The 21,361-nt window shown below is 45.2% G+C and overlaps 1 protein-coding gene across 1 annotated transcript in view; it reads right to left on the bottom strand.

Moving 5' to 3' along the window:
• Positions 1-21,361, bottom strand: part of LOC126184442 (nose resistant to fluoxetine protein 6-like) — a 199,611-nt gene that overhangs the window by 90,750 nt on the left and 87,500 nt on the right. The window contains exon 3 of the mRNA XM_049926832.1: positions 956-1,119. Within this exon, the coding sequence (XP_049782789.1) occupies positions 956-1,119 (164 nt within the window). The remainder of the gene's footprint in view (positions 1-955; positions 1,120-21,361) is intronic.

The raw sequence follows: 21,361 nt of genomic DNA on the forward strand, positions 1-21,361 counted from the left end.
TTAATGAGATAAATAAAGAGATGTGGTAATTTCCAGGGTGCCCGATGGTAGTGTTATAGGGTTATTACTGGTTACAGTATACATATCCTGACAAAAAGATTGGAGCACCCAAAAGACACGATTGAATGCCGTTGTAACTTGGTCCACATACATGTCATCGTCTGATATGTAAATAATTAGAGTTGTAGTTCTCTGTGACAGGTTGAACGGCCACCATAGTGCGTAAGTGTTGCTCGTGGTTAGGGTTGTTACCATGCCTGGTAGGGTTTATAAGAGAAGTGAACGGGGTCAGATGTTGACTGATCACTGTGAATGACACGGAGATGCCGTGTACTCATATGGGACAGCGTTATCAGCATCTGAAAATTTGAAATGAGCCTCATTCTGGTATCTCCATTTAGCCGGCTGGTCGAATCGGGCAGTATCAGGATTTGTGGGGGATTCCGATGTGACGTTGACCTATTGTTACCTGCATGCAAACTTGAGGGCTGGCATACTTATCGTTAAGGTTCCGGTCGACCTTGTCAGACCTCCACAAGCGGGTACAACTGTACAGTTCCGCAAGCACACCGTACCCACTCACATCTGCGTCTTGCGTGCGGCTGGAGTGCATTCTTTGCCCTAAATTCCCATTGCCCTTCTACTCAAGGCTCGTGTTATTTGTCTCGTGCGCCGTTCATCGCCAAGAGTGCGTCGACGGACAAAAAGAACGTTTCAGTGCCAGTAGAAAACATGTGCGTATAGCCGAAGACCGTAACGGAAGGAAAACTCAGGAGGCCTTTAGCTCTGAACGAGAAAGGGCTCACGATGATTTCGGTGAGAGGAGGGAGAGCTTAATAGGAACACTCAAAAATGACGACTGAAAGTTAGCGCACGTTGTGGTAGGTATGGAGCTGGAAGTCCTCAGAGTAGTTAATGACATAAGGAGCGGTCGCGTGACTGAAAAGTTGCTTACCTGTGGCGTCAGCGCGGGGGAGAGACGTAGACGGAGGCGTGCCACATAGAAGGTGACTGGCCACGGCGCGCTGGGTGCGGTCTCGTCGCACAGCGTCTGCGAGCCCAGCCACAGGTCGTTGCCGAATAGGAACTGCGACGAGTAGCGACCGCTCGCGTCCACCACTGCAAAACACGCGGTCGCCGTCAGCACGTCCCGAAGCTTATAGGCCGCTCCTCTCATTAAACATGTACTTTCTCCTAGCGTGTTGTTCCATGCCTCAACGGACAATTTGTTTCTCCACAAATTCAGCCACCGCCCCACACCACCACCACCACCACCACCACTCAGCCCAGAAGCAAAATGCTCTTAAGTCTGAACACACTATCTTCGAGTGCACTTCCCATCGCCGCCTGGGTGGCCGAGCGGTTCTAGGCGCTTTAGTGTGGAACCGCGCGACCGCTACGGTCGCAGGTTCGAATCCTGCCTCGGGCATGGATGCGTGTGAGGTCCTTAGGTTAGTTAGGTTTAAGTAGTTCTAAATTCTTGGGGACTGATAGTGCTCAGAGCCATTTGAACCATTTTTGCACTTCCCATCAGTGAAAGTAAGAGCTTGCAATAAGAGCTAGACTTCCATAGGGGGACAATGGTGGACAATAGCTACGATGACGTTTCCATTAATAGGGCCTTCAAACGAAGCGAAGAAGAAAGAGGATCCAGAATGACCGTTCACTCTGCAGCTGAGTGTGTGCTGCTTTGAAGCTTCCTGTGCCGGCCCGAGACTCGAATGGAACCTTTAGTTTTTGCGGGCAAGTGCTTATTCTCACTTTATTCCTAGTCCGGCATACAGTTTTCATCTGCCACGAAGTTTCAGAATGATTCAAATGGCTCTAAGCACTATGGGACTTAACATCTGAGGTCATCAGTCCCCTAGACTTAGAACTACTTAAACCTAACTAACCTAAAGACATCACACACATCCATGCCCGAGACAGGATTCGAACCTGCGTCCGTAGCAGCAGCGCGCTTCCGGACTGAAGCGCCTAGAACCGCTCGGCCACAATGGCCGGCTTCAGAATGAGACTCCTGCGTATTACCTATGGTAAACCTTGCGTCTAGCGTAGCCGACTGCATAGGCAGAGTCCTTCGGAAGAATGGTCTAAGGACTACGTTTTTCAGCCAACACAAGATATTAAAAAAACTTCTTCCGACTTACGACGGTGGTGCCTGACCGCTTCCACACTGCAGGAGTATGTGAAGTGACGCGTAGTTGTGGCAAGGTATACAGGCTGTTAAAAATAAAGTCTCAATATTTTAGTACGGACTAAAACAAGAACAAAATATCCAGCGAACATCGGCTCCAAAATGCATACTTTTCTTTAACACCATGTTTATCGCAGAAACTGGTGGGACAGATAAAAAAATCGTTCAAATGGCTCTGAGCACTATGGGATTTAACATCTGTGGTCATTAGTCCCCTAGAACTTAGAACTACTTAAACCTAACTAACCTAAGGACATCACACACATCCATGCCCGAGGCAGGATTGGAACCTGCGACCAGAGCGGTCACGCGCTTCCAGACTGAAGCGCCTAGACCGCACTGCCACACCTGCCGGCGACAGATAAAGAACGCGTTAAAGAGCATGTACGCTACAGATGTTTAAGACGAAAGGTAAAATGAGTGATAAAGGAGCACTAAGAATAAATAATCTGACAGCCACATTACACATTGTAAGAACATACACGTGATAGTCAGGGATTGTAATATTTATAGAAGGAAAACCCATGAAGCAGTCGAAATATCGAAAAATGAATACAATTTCAATAGTGTTGGTGGTTACAGGTTTTATTCTTTGCGGCTACCTGCTATCGTGAAAGTGAACATCCAGCCACGGTGAGCGAGGATTTTGAATTCCTCAAAAACAAAAAATATGTTCAAATGTGTGTGAAATCTTATGGGACTTAACTGCTAAGGTCATCAGTCGCTAAGCTTACACGCTACTTAACCTACCTACCGCACAGTCCATGACTGCAGCGCTTTAGACCGGAATATTTCGCGGACAGCATTTGGTAACTATGTAACTGGAATGCCAAAAAGTTCACTTCTTTAAGGCCTGGCTACTTTGCGCATAAAAAGATACATTGATGTAGAAATTGCGTAACCAATGATACGCCCATTTGAACGTCAGATCAATCGTTCCGTTTCCGCATTACCACAACGACTGCACTGTTTTCCGCGTCCTCCCGACGCGCTTTGTATACCTCACCCCCCCCCCCCCCCTCTACTAGTGCTGCCACCTGCCGTCTGTGAGTGGTTGTTTCACGTTGATGTTGAACATAGGCAGTGGTCGCATTAATGTGTCTGAACCGTGTACGAGAGCGGCTCAAGAAGTAAGTTGCACGTTATTATGGCAGGCCAAGTAACTTTTATTGAATGCTGCACAACGCTCCAAACTGAGATAGGTACATGACAGTACTTTTCAACATAATCAGCAAGTCTCTGTAAACAACGGTAGGAACTCTCTACCAATGGTTCAGTTCCTCGATGGAATTTGTCACGCAGCCATTCGAGAATAGCTGTGTGAACGTCCTCATCTCTGTCTCTCCGGATATATTTTGAGCTTGTCGAAAGGATGGAAATCGGATGGTGTAACATGTGAACTGTATGAAGGATCAGCATCACCAATCTCTGCCGCCTTGGTATAATTGTTGGCACCATTTCACGACGCTTGACGCTGTTTATCTTTGGGCCATATGGCAATGCGTCAGTGTTGTTGTGCTATGGTCTTCGCGTGGGATGAGATGTGCAACTTACTTTCTGAAGTACCTACGTATGTTTATGTGATCTCCGACACATTTTAGTCCGCACAACGTCGCCATGACGTAAAGTTTTATCGTGTTTCTCGAAGAGCCGTTAACTAGTTAACAAGGAAGTATTTACCATTTTCTGTTTGTTTATTCTATTTTACCTTATGAATTAATATTTTTATGTATATTTGCGTGACAGGTCTTAATATGTTCAGCGCCGAAAAGTACAGAAAAATGTATACTTTACTTTAGGCAGAGTTTGACAGCGGCGAAAGAGTCTTCTGCACGGTTACCGTAGATCTTGGGGCCATCAAAGTGAAAATCTGGCAGCTCGCAAGCTGCGAATTTAACAAGTTTTCACAAATAAGGTAAAGAATTGTTACAGATGCATCTCTCGGACACATGTACAGATACCTAGTGAAGGTCCCAGGTCTCTAGAAAACACAGAGCAACGTCTACAAACAGCATAAAACAAAACAGAGAAAAGAATATATAGCGACGTTTAGAAGAAACGCTCACGTGTTGTACATGTCAAATGCATCTACTAAGCGATATACTGTTGTTTCATACAGCTCGTTTGTTACTGACACTATATTCGTGTTAAATGTTACTTACACGGCGCATTACGACGCATATCCTGCAATACTGTTAGAAAGAAGAGACTGCAGAAGGAGTGATGAGAAGCCTGTATCGTCGGGCGGGAGAACAAGGAGAGAGCACCTAGAAGAAAAAGTGCCGGAGAATCGGAAACCGCAACAAGGAAGCAGTGTGACGGGTACCCAGGCGTCGCATCGCTGCTCTCGGTATCTGTCTTTCCCTGAGATCTGTCTTCATGTATCACTCCTCTGTGGCCGAGAGATGTCGGCAGTATTAGCACACTGCACTCGCATTCAGGAAGAAGGCGATTCAGACTTATACAGGGTGGTCCAAATCTCACGAAATAAGCGTCAAATGAAAAAACTACAAAGAACTAAACTTGTTTAACTTGAAGGAGGAAACCAGCTGGCGCTATGGTTGGCCCGCTAGATGGCGCTGCCATAGGTCAAACGGATATCAACTGCGTTTTTAAAAAATAGGAGCCCCCATTTTTATTACATATTCGTGTAGTACTTAAAGAAATATGAATGTTTTAGTTGGACCACTTTTTTCGCTTTGTGATAGATGGCGCTGTAATAGTCACAAACGTATAAGTACATGGTATCACGTAACATTCCGCCAGTGCGGACGGTATTTGCTTCGCGATACATTACCCGTGTTAAAATGAACCGTTTACCAATTACGGAAAAGGTCACTATCAATGGACCATCCCCTATATTCGCTGATTCTTTTGAGAAAAGGACATGGACGCTTTTCCATCCGAATCTGAGCTCTTACAAGTATCCACCTTATAGCTTAGTACCTCGAAATTGTTGTTATAAATCAGAATGCATCAACTTGCTGTTACATTTAAGTGTAGTGTTAGCTGTAGGTATGCAAGGAATTAGCGGCAAGCTAACAATCACGTTACCGTAAAACTTCGCTAAGTATGCAGCAGAATATGAAGAGACATGCAGGGAGTCCCAGGAAGAATGGCAATATTCAGGGACATGACAGGAACGATCGCTCAGATCAAAAAAGTCTAGTAAACATGGCCTCTAAAATGCATGCCTTAAGAGGTATGATGATCACATCGTCATCTTCGATACTGTGAAACAATTCTCTTCTACTGCAAGCTCTATGACTTTCATATTTTCAAAGGTGGTAGTACCGAACAAAATAAAATGTATCCGGTGAACATGAGCTAAAATTGCATATCTTAAGGGCATTGGGCACTTGTTATCATCGCTACTGTGAAACGCATCTCTTCTACTGAACAAGTGCCGGCCGGAGTGGCCGAGCGGTTCTAGGCGCTTCAGTCTAGAACCGCGCGACCGCTCCGGTCGCAGGTTCGAATCCTGCTTCGGGCATGGATGTATGTGATGTTCTTAGGTTGGTTAGGTTTAAGTAATTCTAAGTTCTAGGGGACTGATGACCTCAGAAGTTAAGTCCCACAGTGCTCAGAGCCATTTGAACCATTACTGAACAAGTGTTCATAGCTCTTACGGTGTGCACTTTAGACCCCATGTTTTAACAGACAACTTTTTCTTGTTTCGATCCATACTACCTCCTCTCAAAATATGAAATGCAAAGAGCTTGCAGTAGAAGAGAATTGTTTCACATTATCGGAAATGAAGGAGTCCTCATAGCTCTCAGGATACGCATTTTAAAGCCGACGTGTAAGAGACTTTGTTACTTCGAACGATCATTCCTGACGTAGCTCTGAATATTGACCATTCCTTCTGGGACACCCTGTATAAGAGGAAGTAAAATGTTTGACACTGTAAATTAAGGAGGCCCGCCCATAAACTACAACGTTTTTACCCGCTTTTGTTTAAGCATGTGGTGGAGAGTGGAAGAATAAATGAAAGGATTCACTCTTGAGATACTACGCATTTACAGATCTCTGTACTCTGTTCCAGAAACGGGAGAAGCTTCCAGAAATACCGAAGACCCAAGATCTTCTAACAAGGGAAGTATCCAAACTAGAATGGTTAAAACCGAATAAAGATCTGTCATTAAAACACCGAGATGAGTCTGCTCTATCACCCACCGAAGTAATTTATGTGCTAAACTCTGCATTTATGTACAATCAATGTTTGAAAGTAAACGAATGTAACGGTTACAGACGCGCAAATCACTGAATAAACAATCTCATGTAGCAGAGAGCAATAATCACTAGTTTCCGAAGAATCATAAATGAGGTATTATTTGTCAAAAAGCTAAAAATTGGCTTGAAACAAGCACACCGGACCAAAATTTAGTCACCACCAGGAGACATCATACAAATACCGTCTAAAACCGCCTGTTGTCCTCATAACGGCCTCAGCTCAGCGAGAAAGACAGTTCACAAGTTTCTTCATCTAGGCCATATCCAGACTTCCCACACATATAAATGCTAGGCTTATATTCACTATTCCAAATAGGCCCAGACAGGATTTAAGATCAGATGATGTAACGGGCCAGTTACAGTGCGATACGATGCCTGAGTCCTAGAGCAGGAACGCACGGATGAAGGATATTGTGATCTTGGAAGATTTCAGTTCCCACAGTATACCAGTCATGAAGATGTAGAAGAAAGGGTATACTTGGTAAATGTTGAAGTAAACAACCTAGTACGTATTCATGGTGACTTTGGTTGAGTGAATAAAAGCAATGGTACCAAAAATATGCCCCAAACATCACAGAACCACCTCCGGCCTGAACTACACCCTTCATACACTGCGAGTTAAATGCTTCATTGGACCTTGCACAATATAAAATGAAAAAAAAAATCGCGATTCGTCGAACCACGTGAAACGCCTCTCTCAGCTACTGTCCAGTTTCTCTGTTGTTTGGCCCACTGAAAACGTGCAGCTTATGTGCTGCAGTGAACAATGGCCTTTTGTTCAAATGTGTGTGAATTCCTAAGGAACCAAACTGCTTAGGTCATCGGTCCCTAGGGTTACACACTACTTAAACTAATTTAAACTAACCTATGCTAAGAGCAACACACACACCCATGCCCGAGGGAGGACTCGAACCTCCGGCTGGAGAGGCCGCGCAGTTCGTGACATGACGCCTTAAACCACGCGACCACTTTACTCGGCCAATGGTCTTTTGAAAGGTACACGACTTCTAATATCCACTGTATGTAGCTCTCTTCATAAAGTTTGGACTGGAAGTGGTTTAGATGACAGCAACAGTTTATATCGGGCTAGAAACTGACTGTCACTGACAAGGCGGAAAATTGATCTCTGGTCGCTGTCGGGTACGATTTCTTTTTTTTTTACGACCATTGTTTATGCGCCGTGTTACGTTGCTGCGAGTTGAATATCATTCCCCATAGACTTGTTACACAGTTGATACACCAACAAATTGGGACATCATCATTCACAGTGCGGCCACGGAGACGTCCAACCGCGATAGTTCCTTCTACGCCTACATCTACATCTACATGGGTACTCTGCACATTACACGTAAGTGCGTGGCAGAGGGTTCGTCGAACCATCTTGAGAATAACACTCTATTATTCCAATCTCGAGCAGCACGCGGAGAAAACGAACATGTATGTCTTTCCGCGCGGGATCTGATTTCCTTTATTTTATTATGATGATGGTTTCTCCCTCTGTCGGTCGGCACCAACAAAATATTCTCGCATTCGGAGTAGAAAGTTGGTGATTTCAATTTCGTGAGAAGATTTTGCCGCAATGAAAAACGCCTTTGTTTTAATGATGACCACCCGAAATCCTGTATCACGTCAGTGACACCCTCTCCCCTATTTCGCGATAATACAAAACGTGCTGGTCTTCTTTGAACTTTCTCGAAGTTCTCCGTTAATAGTATTTGGTAAGGATCCCAGACGGCGCAGCAGTACTACAAAAGAAGACGGACAAGCATAATGTTAGCAGTCTCTCTAGTAGATCTGTTACATTTTCTAAGTGTCCTGCCAAAAAAACGCAGTCTTTGGCTTGCCTTCCCCACAACATTTTCTATGTGTTCTTTTCAATTTAATCTGTTCGTAATTATAATTCTTAGGTATTTATTTGAATTTACGGCTTTTACATTTGACTGATTTACCGTGTAGCCGAAGTTTGGCGAATTCCTTTTGGCACTCATGTGGATGACTTCACACTTTTCATTATTTAGGGTCAATTGCCAATTTTCGCACTATGCAGCTATCTTCTCTAAATTGTCTTGCAATTTGTTTCGATCTTCTGATTACTTTACTAGACGATAAACGATAGCATAATCTGCAAACAGCCCAAGACGGCTGGTCATATTGTCTCCTAAATCGTTTATATACGAGGGCTGTTCAGAAAGTAAGCTCCGATTGATCGCGAAATGGGAACCACAGTGAAAATTAGAAATGTTTTATTTTTAACAGTTAGCTACACCATCCAGCTACTTCTCTACGTAGTTGCCGTTCTGACTAAGACATTTGTCGTAGCGTTGTACCAACTTTCCAATACCCTCATCATAAAAGACAGCCGCCAGTGCTTTCCGCCAATTCTCTACGCTGGCCTACAGCTCGTTTTCTGTGCCAAAATGTTGTATTCATAGCCAGCGGTTCATGTGAGCAGAAATGAAACGCAGGGGGAGTCAATTACGGGCTGTATTGTGGGTAGTCAAACATTTCCAATTGAAAACGATGCAGGAGCATCTTCATTGCCCCTTCAGAATGCGGCTGAGAATATTGCCTTGTAGAAGAAACTGCACGACAGTTATGTAATGTTGGCTGTATAGCTTCAGGCGAAATTTCTCACCAGGTCCTCGTACTTAGCGGGAGACACTATTCTCTAGACAACTTTACGCGATCACTGTGAGCTCAGAAATGAGAGGAGTGACGTGATGCTATCTAGGGTCATACTAGAGACACTGCCCAACACATCTGTGCAAAGCTTTATCGGATTATCATAGTCGTTTCCATTTCGCGATCAATCGGAGATTACTTTCTGAACAGCCCTCGTAGATAAGGAACAGCAGAGGGCCTATATCACTACCTTGGGGAACGCCAGAAATTACTTCTGTTTTACTCGATGACTTTCCGTCATTTACTACGAACTGTGACCTCTCTGACAGGAAATCACGAATTCAGTCACATAACTGCGAAGATATTCCGTAAGTAGGCAATTTCACCATGAGCCGCTTGTGTGGTAAGTTGTCAAAAGCGTTCTGGGAATCTAGAAATACGGAATCAATTTGAATTCCCTTTTCAACAGCACTCAACATTTTGTGTGATGAAACAGTTAGTTGTGTTACACAAGAACGATGTTTTCTAAATCCGTGTTGACTGTGCGTTCAGTATTTGGGAACGCATCTTTCGTCGAGCGAGCAGTTTTATATGATTGTTAAGTATGGAGCTATTGCATCAGTATACTCTGAAAGGAACATAACAATCTGGACCGGAAAACTTGCTTTTATTAAGTGATTTAAGTTGCTTCATCACTCCGAAGATATCTGCTTCTAACTTACTCATGTTGGCAGCTGTTCTTGATTCGAGTTCTGGAATATTTACTTAATCTTCTTTGGTGAAGGAATTTCGAAGGCTGTGTTTAGTAAGTTTGCTTTGGCAGCACCGTCATCGATAGTATTTCCATTGCTATTGCTCAGAGAAGGCACTGATTGTGTCTTGCCGCTAGCGTACTTTACGTGCGATGAGAATTTCTTTGGACTTTCTGTCAGGTTTTGAGACAAAGTTTCGTAGTGGAAACTATTATAAGCATCTCGCATTGAAGTCCGCGAGCCGGCCGAAGTGGCCGTGCGGTTAAAGGCGCTGCAGTCTGGAACCGCAAGACCGCTACGGTTGCAGGTTCGAATCCTGCCTCGGGCATGGATGTTTGTGATGTCCTTAGGTTAGTTAGGTTTAACTAGTTCTAAGTTCTAGGGGACTAATGACCTCAGCAGTTGAGTCCCATAGTGCTCAGAGCCATTTGAACCATTTTTTTTTTTTTTTTTTTTTTTGAAGTCCGCGATAGATTTCGAGCTTCTGTAAAAGATCGCCTGTCTTGGAGATTTTGCGTCCGTTTAGAGTTGGCATGTTTTTTTCGTTGTTTCTGTAAGTGTTGTGACGCGTTTTGTGTACCAAGGGGGATCAGCTCTGTCGTTTGTTAATTTATTTGTTACAAATCTCTCAATAGCTGTCGATACCATTTATTTGAATTCAAGCCACATCTGGTCTAAACTTATACTGTTAGTCTGGAAGGAATGGACATTGTGTCTCAGAAGGCGTCAAGTGAATTTTTATCTGCTTTAGTGAATAGGTATATTTGTCGTTTAGTTTTGGAGGATTTGGGGGTTGCAGTACTCAGTCTACGACAACACTGTGTTCGCTAATCCTCGTATTAGTTTTGATGCTCGTTATTAGCTCAGGATTATTTGTTGCTAAGAAGTCTTTCTGCCATTCCTTCACGTCTCTACGTGAATCTATATTACTCCGTTGAGTACAGAAAACCGACTGGCACATACAGGACCCACGGGACAAAAATTTGCAAACACCACAAGAAATGCATACTCGAACATAAATGCAGATGATAGCAAACCCTGCAGAATGCGCTGCTGTATTTGACCACTAACGACACCTGTGCGGGGTTCTCAAGACGAAGCGTCAGTCAAGGTTAGAACAGTGTTCTGTGCTGTTGTGAGTGCCTTATGTCGGAGCTAAGTGAAGTCGAACGTAGGCAGATTGTTGGGCCTCGTGTGGTGGGTGCTTTCGTAACCAAGGAAACCGATGTGTTTGGTGTTTCAAGATTCATAGCACATACATGGAAAGAGGGCAAACATCGTCCGCTAGTCGAAACGCGAGCGAATGTGTGTCTTGATTGATTCATTGAAGAGGATTGTAAGGAAAAACAACAGGACGACAGTTGCTAAAGTCTCTGCAGAATTGAATGTCGCACTCGCGAACCCTGTCAACACCAAAACAACGCGAAGGGAGCTCCACAAGCAAGAAATTGCAGGGCGAGTTGGAATCCCAATAGCGCTCGTCAGCGATACAAATATGTAAGTATGAAATGTAGGGAGAGGAAAGAGGAGGAGAGGGAAAGGGTGGGTGGTAAATCGTGATGGCTAGCTGCACAGGTCATTACGGTACTACAGTGGTGAAAGTTGAAAATTTGTGCCGGACAGGGACTCGAATTCGGATTTACCGCTTCTCATTAACGGTTGCCTTAACCGCTTCGGCCATCCGAACACGGTCCCTGACCGGTTCAAATTTTTAACTTATCGCTCACTGCAATGCAGCGTCCCTTGCCCGTTAAACTCACTACTCGCAGATCCTGATTCCCGTAAGAGATTGAACGATATTTGTGCATTCGCACTGAAACAACGCCGAGGAGCCGTTACCTTCCTTTTCAGAAATGTACACTACTGGCCATTAAAATTGCTACACCAAGAAGAAATGCAGATGATAAACGGGTATTCATTGGACAAATATATTATACTAGAACTGACATGTGATTACATTTTCACGCAATTTGGGTGCATAGATCCTGAGAAATCAGTACCCAGAACAAACACCTCTGGCCGTAATAACGGCCTTGATACGCCTGGGCATTGAGTCAAACAGAGCTTGGATGACGTGTACGATACCACAGTCCATCAAGAGTAGTGACTGGCGTATTGTGACGAGCCAGTTGCTCGGCCATCATTGACCAGACGTTTTCAGTTGGTGGGAGATCTGGAGAATGTGCTGGCCATGGCAGCAGTCGAACATTTTCTGTATCCAGAAAGGCCCATGCAGGACCTGCAACATGTGGTCGTGCATTATCCTGCTGAAATGTAGGGTTTCGCAGGGATCGAATGAAGGGTAGAGCCACGGGTCGTAACACATCTGAAATGTAACGTCCACTGTTCAAAGTGCCACTAATGCGAACAAGAGGTGACCGAGACATGTAACCAATGGCACCCCATACCATCACGCCGGGTGATACGCCAGTATGGCGATGACGAATACACGCCTCCAATGTGCGTTCACCGCGATGTCGCCAAATACGGGTGCGACCATCATGATGTTGTAAACTGAACCTGGATTCATCCGAAAAAATGACGTATTGCCATTCGAGCACCCAAGTTCGTCGTTAAGTACACCATCGCAGGCGCTCCTGTCTGTGATGCAGCGTTCAGGGTAACCGCAGTCATGGTCTCCGAGCTGATAGTCCATGCTGCTGCAAACGTCGTCGAACTGTTCGTGCAGATGGTTGTTGTCTTGCAAACGTCCCCATATGTTGACTCAGGGATCGAGACGTGGCTGCACGATCCGTTACATCCATGCGGATAAGATGCCTGCCATCTCGACTGCTAGTGATACGAGGCCCTTGGGATCCAGCACGGCATTCTGTATTACCCTCCTGAACCCACCGATTGCATATTCTGCTAACAGTCATTGTATCTCGACCAACGCGAGCAGCAATGTCGCGATACGATAAACCGCAATCGCGATAGGCTAAAATCTGACCTTTATCAAAGTCGTAAACGTGATGGTACGCATTTCTCCTCCTTACACGAGGCATCACAACAACGTTTCACCAGGCAACTCCGGTCAACTGCTGTTTGTGTATGAGAAATCGGTTGGAAACTTTCCTCGTGTCAGCACGTTGTAGGTGTTGCCACCGGCGCCAACCTTGTGTGAATGCTCTGAAAAGCTAATCATTTGTATTTCACAGCATCTTCTTTCTGTCGGTTAAATTTCGCGTCTGTAGCACGTCATCTTCGTGGTGCAGCAATTTTAATGGCCAGTAGTATATATCTGAGTGGTGTCGGTTCTGTAGGACATATCCGACTGAACAGACACCACTCAGATGTATAATGACGTAAACGTCAGTAACAGAAAACATGCTGCCAAAGCCCTTAAACCAGGAGTGTGGAGCAATGGAAGAAAGTCATTTGGTCAGATGTGTCTTGTTTCACACTGTTTCCAACGCCTGGTTGAGTTTACGTCCCAAGGGTGAAACATGGCGGGAGTTCGGCGATGATTTGAGCAGCCATACCGTTGTGTTCAATGTGCCCGTGGATTCTCTGCAAGTTCGCATTACCGCCAACGATTATGTGGCCGTTTTCGCTGATCGGGTCAATCCACGGTCCGATATGTCTATTTCTCAATGGTGATTTTGTGTTCCAAGACAACAGGGTCTCTGTTTACACAGCTCTGATTGACCAGGACTGCTTTTGTGAGCACGAGGATGACTTGTCGCATCTGTCCTGGCCACCACATTCACTAGATCTCAATATTATTGTGTTTTGGTTGTCTACTTTGGAGAGAAGATGATGACGATGATGATGACGTTTGGTTTATGGGGCGCTCAACTGCGCGGTTATCAGCGCCCGTACAAATTCACAATCTTCACTCAGTCCGATTTCGCCATTTTCATGAATGATGATAAACAAAGTAAGAGCCTACGGAATATCAGACCAGCTGTGTGGCTGGATTGAAGAGTTTTTAGCAAACAGAACACAGCATGTTGTTCTCAATGGAGAGACGTCTACAGACGTTAAAGTAACCTATGGTGTGCCACAGGGGAGTGTTATGGGACCATTGCTTTTTACAATATATATAAATGACCTAGTAGATAGAGTCGGAAGTTCCATGCGACTTTTCGCGGATGGTGCTGTATTATACAGAGAAGTTGCAGCATTAGAAAATTGTAGCGAAATGCAGGAAGATCTGCAGCGGATAGGCACTTGGTGCAGGGAGTGGCAACTGACCCTTAACATAGACAAATGTAATGTATTGAGGATACATAGAAAGAAGGATCCCTTATTGTATAATTATGTGGTAGCAGAACAAACACTGGTAGCAGTTACTTCTGTAAAATATCTGGAAGTATGCGTACAGAACGATTTGAAGTGGAATGATCATATAAAATTCATTGGGAGAGTCCTTAGAAAATGTAGTCCACCAACAAAGGAAATGGCTTACAAAACACTCGTTCGACCTATACTTGAGTATTGCTCGTCAGTGTGGGATCCGTACCAGATCGGGTTGACGGAGGAGATGGAGAAGATCCAAAGAAGAGCGGCGCGTTTCGTCACAGGGTTATTTGCTAACTGTGATAGCGTTACGGAGATGTTTAGCAAACTCAAGTGGCAGACTCTGTAAGAGAGGCGCTCTGCATCGCGGTATAGCTTGCTCGCCAGGTTTCGAGAGGGTGCGATTCTGGATGAGGTATCGAATATATTGCTTCCCCCTACTTATACCTCCCGAGGAGATCACGAATATAAAATTAGAGAGCTTCGAGCGCCCACGGAGGCTTTCCGGCAGTCGTTCTTACCGCGAACCATTCGTGACTGGAACAGGAAAAGGGAGGTAATGACAGTGGCACGTAAAGTGCCCTCCTCCACACACCGTTGGGTGGCTTGGGGAGTATAAATGTAGATGTAGATGTAGATGAAATGATGAGGACAATACAAACACCCAGTCTCCGGGCGGAGAAAATCCCCAACCCGGCCGGAAATCGAACCCGGGACCCCGTGATCCAGATGTAGCACCGCTCGCCACTAGACCGCGATCTGCGGACTTGGAGGGAAGAGTGCGTGATCACTGTCCACATCCATCATAGTTAACAGAATGTTGTAGGAGGAATGGTAAAAGATTCCCTTGAAAACCATACAGGACCTGCATTTATCCATTCCGAGACGATTAGAAGACATATGGAGTGCCAACGGGTTTCCTACACACTATTAAGCATGGAATTGTGTTGTGTATTTGCTGTTTCCATGTTTTTGTCCACCTTCTGTACACACCACTACCTTGCCTTGTAGTGGAAAAATGCTGATATTCAACGAAGTTATCTTAAGCATACTGCAATGGAACAATACGCACACTTAAAAAATGGTTCAAATGGCTCTGAGCACTATGGGACTTAACAGCTGTGGTCATCAGTCCCCTAGAACTTAGAACTACTTAAACCTAACTAACCTAAGGACATCACACACATCCATACCCGAGGCAGGATTCGAACCTGCGACCGTAGCAGTCGCGCGGTTCCAGACTGCGCGCCTAGAACCGCGAGACCACCGCGGCCGGCCACGCACACTTAACAAAGGCAACATGTGATTTGTGTACCTTTAGATATTGGTCTGTTGCAGGAGGATGTGCCGGAAAGATGTACTGCGTTCACATTTCGACTTTGGCAAGTCTACATACTGTTCTCATTTGCTGTGTTTGAACCACTTTACTGAAAAGCCACATTTGTAAATCGTTGACGAATTAGGGAAGGACGTACGACAGCATAGCAACTTCTAGCTTTGAAAATATGATTCCGTAAGTTCTGCGTGTATTAACATATTTTGTTTCAAGTAAATGTGTAGTTTTTCGCAAATAGTAACTTCATTTAAGAGTCTAGTGGCTGTGCCGGTCATAATTGTCTGTTGGACGGTATTGTTTCTTCAGGTTCTGGAGCCTTTCGATTCGTTAGTTTTCAAACATTGATTATAGACAAATGCAGAGTTTGCAGATAAATCGACTTGATGCATAGCTGTTGGAGTTAGTGTACTTCCCTTGTAAGTAGTACTCAACACACGAAGGACCGCCGCTGACTAATTAGTAACTATTGGCGTAGCAGACAATGGAGTATGACGCCATTCACTGCGAGTGTGGACGTCTCAACACAACCCAGGGATCATAAGCGCAGAATCACTCACTTTAAGACAAGTGAAGTACTGTTCGCTCAAAATGGTGCACGCCAAGGTTTATTCACTATAGGCGATAGGAAGACCACTGAAGTAACACACACACAAAAAAAAGGTTCAAATGGCTCTGAGCACTATGCGACTTAACTGCTGAGGTCATCAGTCGCCTAGACCTTAGAACGAATTAAACCTAACTAACCTAAGGACATCACACACATCCATGTCCGAGGCAGGATTCGAACCTGCGACCGCAGCGGTCGCTCGGCTCCAGACTGTAGCGCCTAGAACCGCACGGCCACTCCGGCCGGCAGTGATACACATAACGGAAACATAGTCTTGCTAAAACAGGTATATTATATTTTACGAATATAATAACAAGTAGAAAAGTTGTGTTATTCATATGCGGAAAATAAGTAAGTTGTTTGTTCAGTCGTTTTCCTAAATAACTTAAGACAAATGCTGGGATGGTTCCTTTGAAAAGAACACAGCGAATCTTTTTTCTCAGTCCGAGCTTTTGATCTCTTTCTAATGACCTCGTCATCGACAGGACATTAAACCCTATTCTTACATCCTTTCTCGGTTCTTATAGGCTACCTTCCTTTATCCATTAAGAAAGTAAACTGATTTCACGAGTCATTCAAACATGCTAGGAACCTATACGAGAACGTGAGGTGTCGACAGGAGTGATCTATAGTTACCGTGGTTGAAACAAAGTTAGGATGAGAGCTATGTGCTGCTGAAATGCCCATGATTACCATTGTCTTCAGATACTGTCAATACATCCTTGAAATTTCGGAAACCACGTTAAACAGTATTTCCTCCAAGAAGTGAACACGTTATAAAATTCCAACCTGATTCAAATGTTTCAAATGGCTCTAAGCACTATGGGACTTAACTGCTGTGGTCATCAGTCCCCTAGAACTTAGAACTACTTAAACCTAACTAACCTAAGGACATCACACACATCCATGCCCGAGGCAGGATTCGAACCTGCGACCGTAGTGGTCACGCGGTTCCAGACTGTAGCGCCTATAACCGCACGGCCACTCCGGCCGGCAAATTCCAACCTGAATTTGGGAAGTAAGTAATATGGAACTCAGGGGCAAGGTGGAGAAAATAGGAAAAAAAAGTACTTCCGTTATGAACGACGGCTGCAGAAATACAGATGGCATCTCCAACCTACGTAAAAACTCTCACTATCTGTCGAGACAAGCATACGCCTTAATCTGAAATCAACTTTCATCGTCTCTGAGGCAAGGTAAGGCCTTATCAGACTGCTCCAAAACATAACTATTCGCAATGTTTTTGATTCACAATGTTATAGCCATCCACTGCCTGTAAGACCGGTTTGAGTTTTTTCGTAGGTCGGTTTGAATTTCTTCCCAGAAGCGACTTATCATTTGGTGCCCTCTCCCTCCCCACTCTTTCCTCGCACACTTTCACCCGTGTCAATTTTCACTACTAAATTGCTGCTCATGTTGGACGAAGCGTTTCGGCAGTGGAATGGGTTTGTGGAGAATGGCATTGCAGGACAGCTCTGCATCCTCTTCGGTTCTGACGCAACAGTGTAACAATAGTACACTATCAGCAGTGACAGTCCGTCGCCGTTTATTATGGCATGGGTTATGTGAACGTCGCCCACTTCTCCGCCTATCTTTTTTGAATGTGCAGAAACATGCTAGACGGAATGGTGTATGGAACGACGTCACTGGGGACAGGAATAACATATGACAGTGTTTACGGACGAATCCAAGTTCTGTTTGTTTGAAAATGTTGACCGCATTTTTGTTCGCCACAGGCAGGGGGAGTGGCATCACAGTGACTGCATTCGCACAAGATAAAGCGCCAACTCAAGGCGTTACAAAGTGGGGTGCTACTGGAGCAACCACAAATCACAGTTGGTGCATGTCCAGAGCACTATGACCAGTGTGACCTATATGAATGACATTCTGTGATCCGCAGCCATACATTTTCTGCAGAACATCCTAGATTCCATTTTTCAGGAAGACAATGCACGGCCACATGTTGCTGCACGAACACGTGTCACAGGGTGTCATCATTTTGCCCTGGACCACCAGATCACCAGACTTGTCACCAATCGAAAATGTGTGGGATATGGTGAAACAGTGGATGTGCCGGCCGCGGTGGCCGTGCGGTTCTGGCGCTGCAGTCCAGAACCGCGGGACTGTTACGGTCGCAGGTTCGAATCCTGCCTCGGGCATGGATGTGTGTGATGTCCTTAGGTTAGTTAGGTTTAAGTAGTTCTAAGTTCTAGGGGACTTATGACCTAAGATGTTGAGTCCCATAGTGCTCAGAGCCATTTGAACAGTGGATGTAGCGCTGTGAACCAGTTCCAACCACTACAGATGAATGGCTATACCACAGGACGCAATTCTCGTCTTATACCCGCCGATGCCATCACGCATGGGACAAGTTATCAGGGCTCATGGTGGACACGCTGTCCACTAGGCAACAGGACACGTGCTGAACCGAGGTGGCTGAAATGCTAATCATTACTGCAGAACATGCTAATGTACATGTCCTGTGAATATGAACGTCCTTTTTCTATTCGTTCAAGGTGTTCCTTTTTTTGAACATGAGTGTAATTGTGATCCGTCTGTAACACCATAGCTCTTATGCTGTACGGATTTATTTTACTTTTGTTTCATTTAATGTTACATCATTGAGCTTCTGTAGATGTGTTTGATTGAATAGATAAAACAGAATTGTATACTCCTTTCTTTGTACAAACTTTGATGTCATGGTTTGGTTCAATGTAAAGTAGTGTATCTGTACTGTAAATGCTTTGTCCCATTTGGAGGGAACAAAACTTACTGTATATGATTGTAATTTTGTGTGAATAATTTTTTGTATAAATCTCAATATGTGCAAATGTTCTGTTTTGTTTAAAATATTTGGTTGCTGTTATGTAAACTGCTGATCCTCACTTAGGGTTCTTAGTGAGTTTGTATGTAAAAGGTGCAGTGGTTCCCCTCGGGAACGGAACTGTGTAGAGCGCGCAAATTGTGGTTGGCCTATGTAGAAAAGGTGGAACTGATAGTCAGTCGGAGACGAGCTACGAGTCGGGGACGAGCTACGAGTCCGTGCACTGCCATGTAAAAGATGCATCTTGTGCTGATTCCGAGAGAGGCTTTTCCTGCTTCTTTCCAAGGCCTTGGATGGATGGATAAATAGCTGGAACTATTCTGGAGTTTGTATCTATCATCGCCATCAAGAAATGACAGAGTCCAGCAATTCTGCCTACAATTCCACCTACCAACATGCAGTTGCCACCACATTGCGCAATCATTGCAACGTAATACTATAATGATGTACAGTGAAGGATCAGCTTAATGGACGTGCTAATGTGCTGAAATATAAGGTAATTTGTGTCTGAATTTATGTTCCTACCTTGATTTTTCTCCTCATCATAACACCTCTCAGGTTCCTCTCCGTTTGAGCTAAAGTGATATCCGAGTGTCCTTACTAAAAGAAATTAAAGCCTAGAGTTTTGCTAATTAATGCCTCTTGAACTTAGTAAAAAGAAAGTTAAAGTTAATGTGGCAATAGAGTGAGTTAAAGTAAATGTTATTTGCTCAAAATAATTTTCCTATTAAAACTGCTATTTAAAGTGCTGTTGCTAACTTCAATATTAAAAGTTCTTAAGACTGAGGCTTATAAGGCAAATGATCACATTATTGTCTGTAGTAAATTTTAAAAGGTGAGTCAGTTTCTTGCAATTTGGTCAGTATTGTGTTTCGCTGTAGTAAAAGTGAGAAAGCTGCAGTTGTGAAACATTATATATTCATGTTTGCTAAGTGTTTGTGTATCTTGTGTATTAGAAGTGCATGTTAATAGTAATGTTATGAAGACCATTCACTTTATGTAAGCCTGAAAGCAATAGGGTGTTTCGGTATCTCTTACACTCCTGGAAATGGAAAAAAGAACACATTGACACCGGTGTGTCAGACCCACCATACTTGCTCCGGACACTGCGAGAGGGCTGTACAAGCAATGATCACACGCACGGCACAGCGGACACACCAGGAACCACGGTGTTGGCCGTCGAATGGCGCTAGCTGCGCAGCATTTGTGCACCGCCGCCGTCAGTGTCAGCCAGTTTGCCGTGGCATACGGAGCTCCATCGCAGTCTTTAACACTGGTAGCATGCCGCGACAGCGTGGACGTGAACCGTATGTGCAGTTGACGGACTTTGAGCGAGGGCGTATAGTGGGCAAGCGGGAGGCCGGGTGGACGTACCGTCGAATTGCTCAACACGTGGGGCGTGAGGTCTCCACAGTACATCGATGTTGTCGCCAGTGGTCGGCGGAAGGTGCACGTGCCCGTCGACCTGGGACCGGACCGCAGCGACGCACGGATGCACGCCAAGACCGTAGGATCCTACGCAGTGCCGTAGGGGACCGCACTGCCACTTCCCAGCAAATTAGGGACACTGTTGCTCCTGGGGTGTCGGCGAGGACCATTCGCAACCGTCTCCATGAAGCTGGGCTACGGTCCCGCACACCGTTAGGCCGTCTTCCGCTCACGCCCCAACATCGTGCAGCCCGCCTCCAGTGGTGTCGCGACAGGCGTGAATGGAGGGACGAATGGAGACGTGTCGTCTTCAGCGATGAGAGTCGCTTCTGCCTTGGTGCCAATGATGGTCGTACGCGTGTTTGGCGCCGTGCAGGTGAGCGCCACAATCAGGACTGCATACACCCGAGGCACACAGGGCCAACACCCGGCATCATGGTGTGGGGAGCGATCTCCTACACTGGCCGTACACCACTGGTGATCGTCGAGGGGACACTGAATAGTGCACGGTACATCCAAACCGTCATCGAACCCATCGTTCTACCATTCCTAGACCGGCAAGGGAACTTGCTGTTCCAACAGGACAATGCACGTCCGCATGTATCCCGTGCCACCCAACGTGCTCTAGAAGGTGTAAGTCAACTACCCTGGCCAGCAAGATCTCCGGATCTGTCCCCCATTGAGCATGTTTGGGACTGGATGAAGCGTCGTCTCACGCGGTCTGCACGTCCAGCACGAACGCTGGTCCAACTGAGGCGCCAGGTGGAAATGGCATGGCAAGCCGTTCCACAGGACTACATCCAGCATCTCTACGATCGTCTCCATGGGAGAATAGCAGCCTGCATTGCTGCGAAAGGTGGATATACACTGTACTAGTGCCGACATTGTGCATGCTCTGTTGCCTGTGTCTATGTGCCTGTGGTTCTGTCAGTGTGATCATGTGATGTATCTGACCCCAGGAATGTGTCAATAAAGTTTCCCCTTCCTGGGACAATGAATTCACGGTGTTCTTATTTCAATTTCCAGGAGTGTATAATTTTGCAAATAGTTTGTGCTGCTCCAGTTGTTAGCTTCAATCTTAAAACATATGTGTGTCAGAGTTCATTGCACTCGCGTGTGG

Source organism: Schistocerca cancellata, chromosome 4, assembly GCF_023864275.1.
Source record: "Schistocerca cancellata isolate TAMUIC-IGC-003103 chromosome 4, iqSchCanc2.1, whole genome shotgun sequence".
Classification (NCBI taxonomy): Eukaryota; Metazoa; Arthropoda; class Insecta; order Orthoptera; family Acrididae; genus Schistocerca; species Schistocerca cancellata.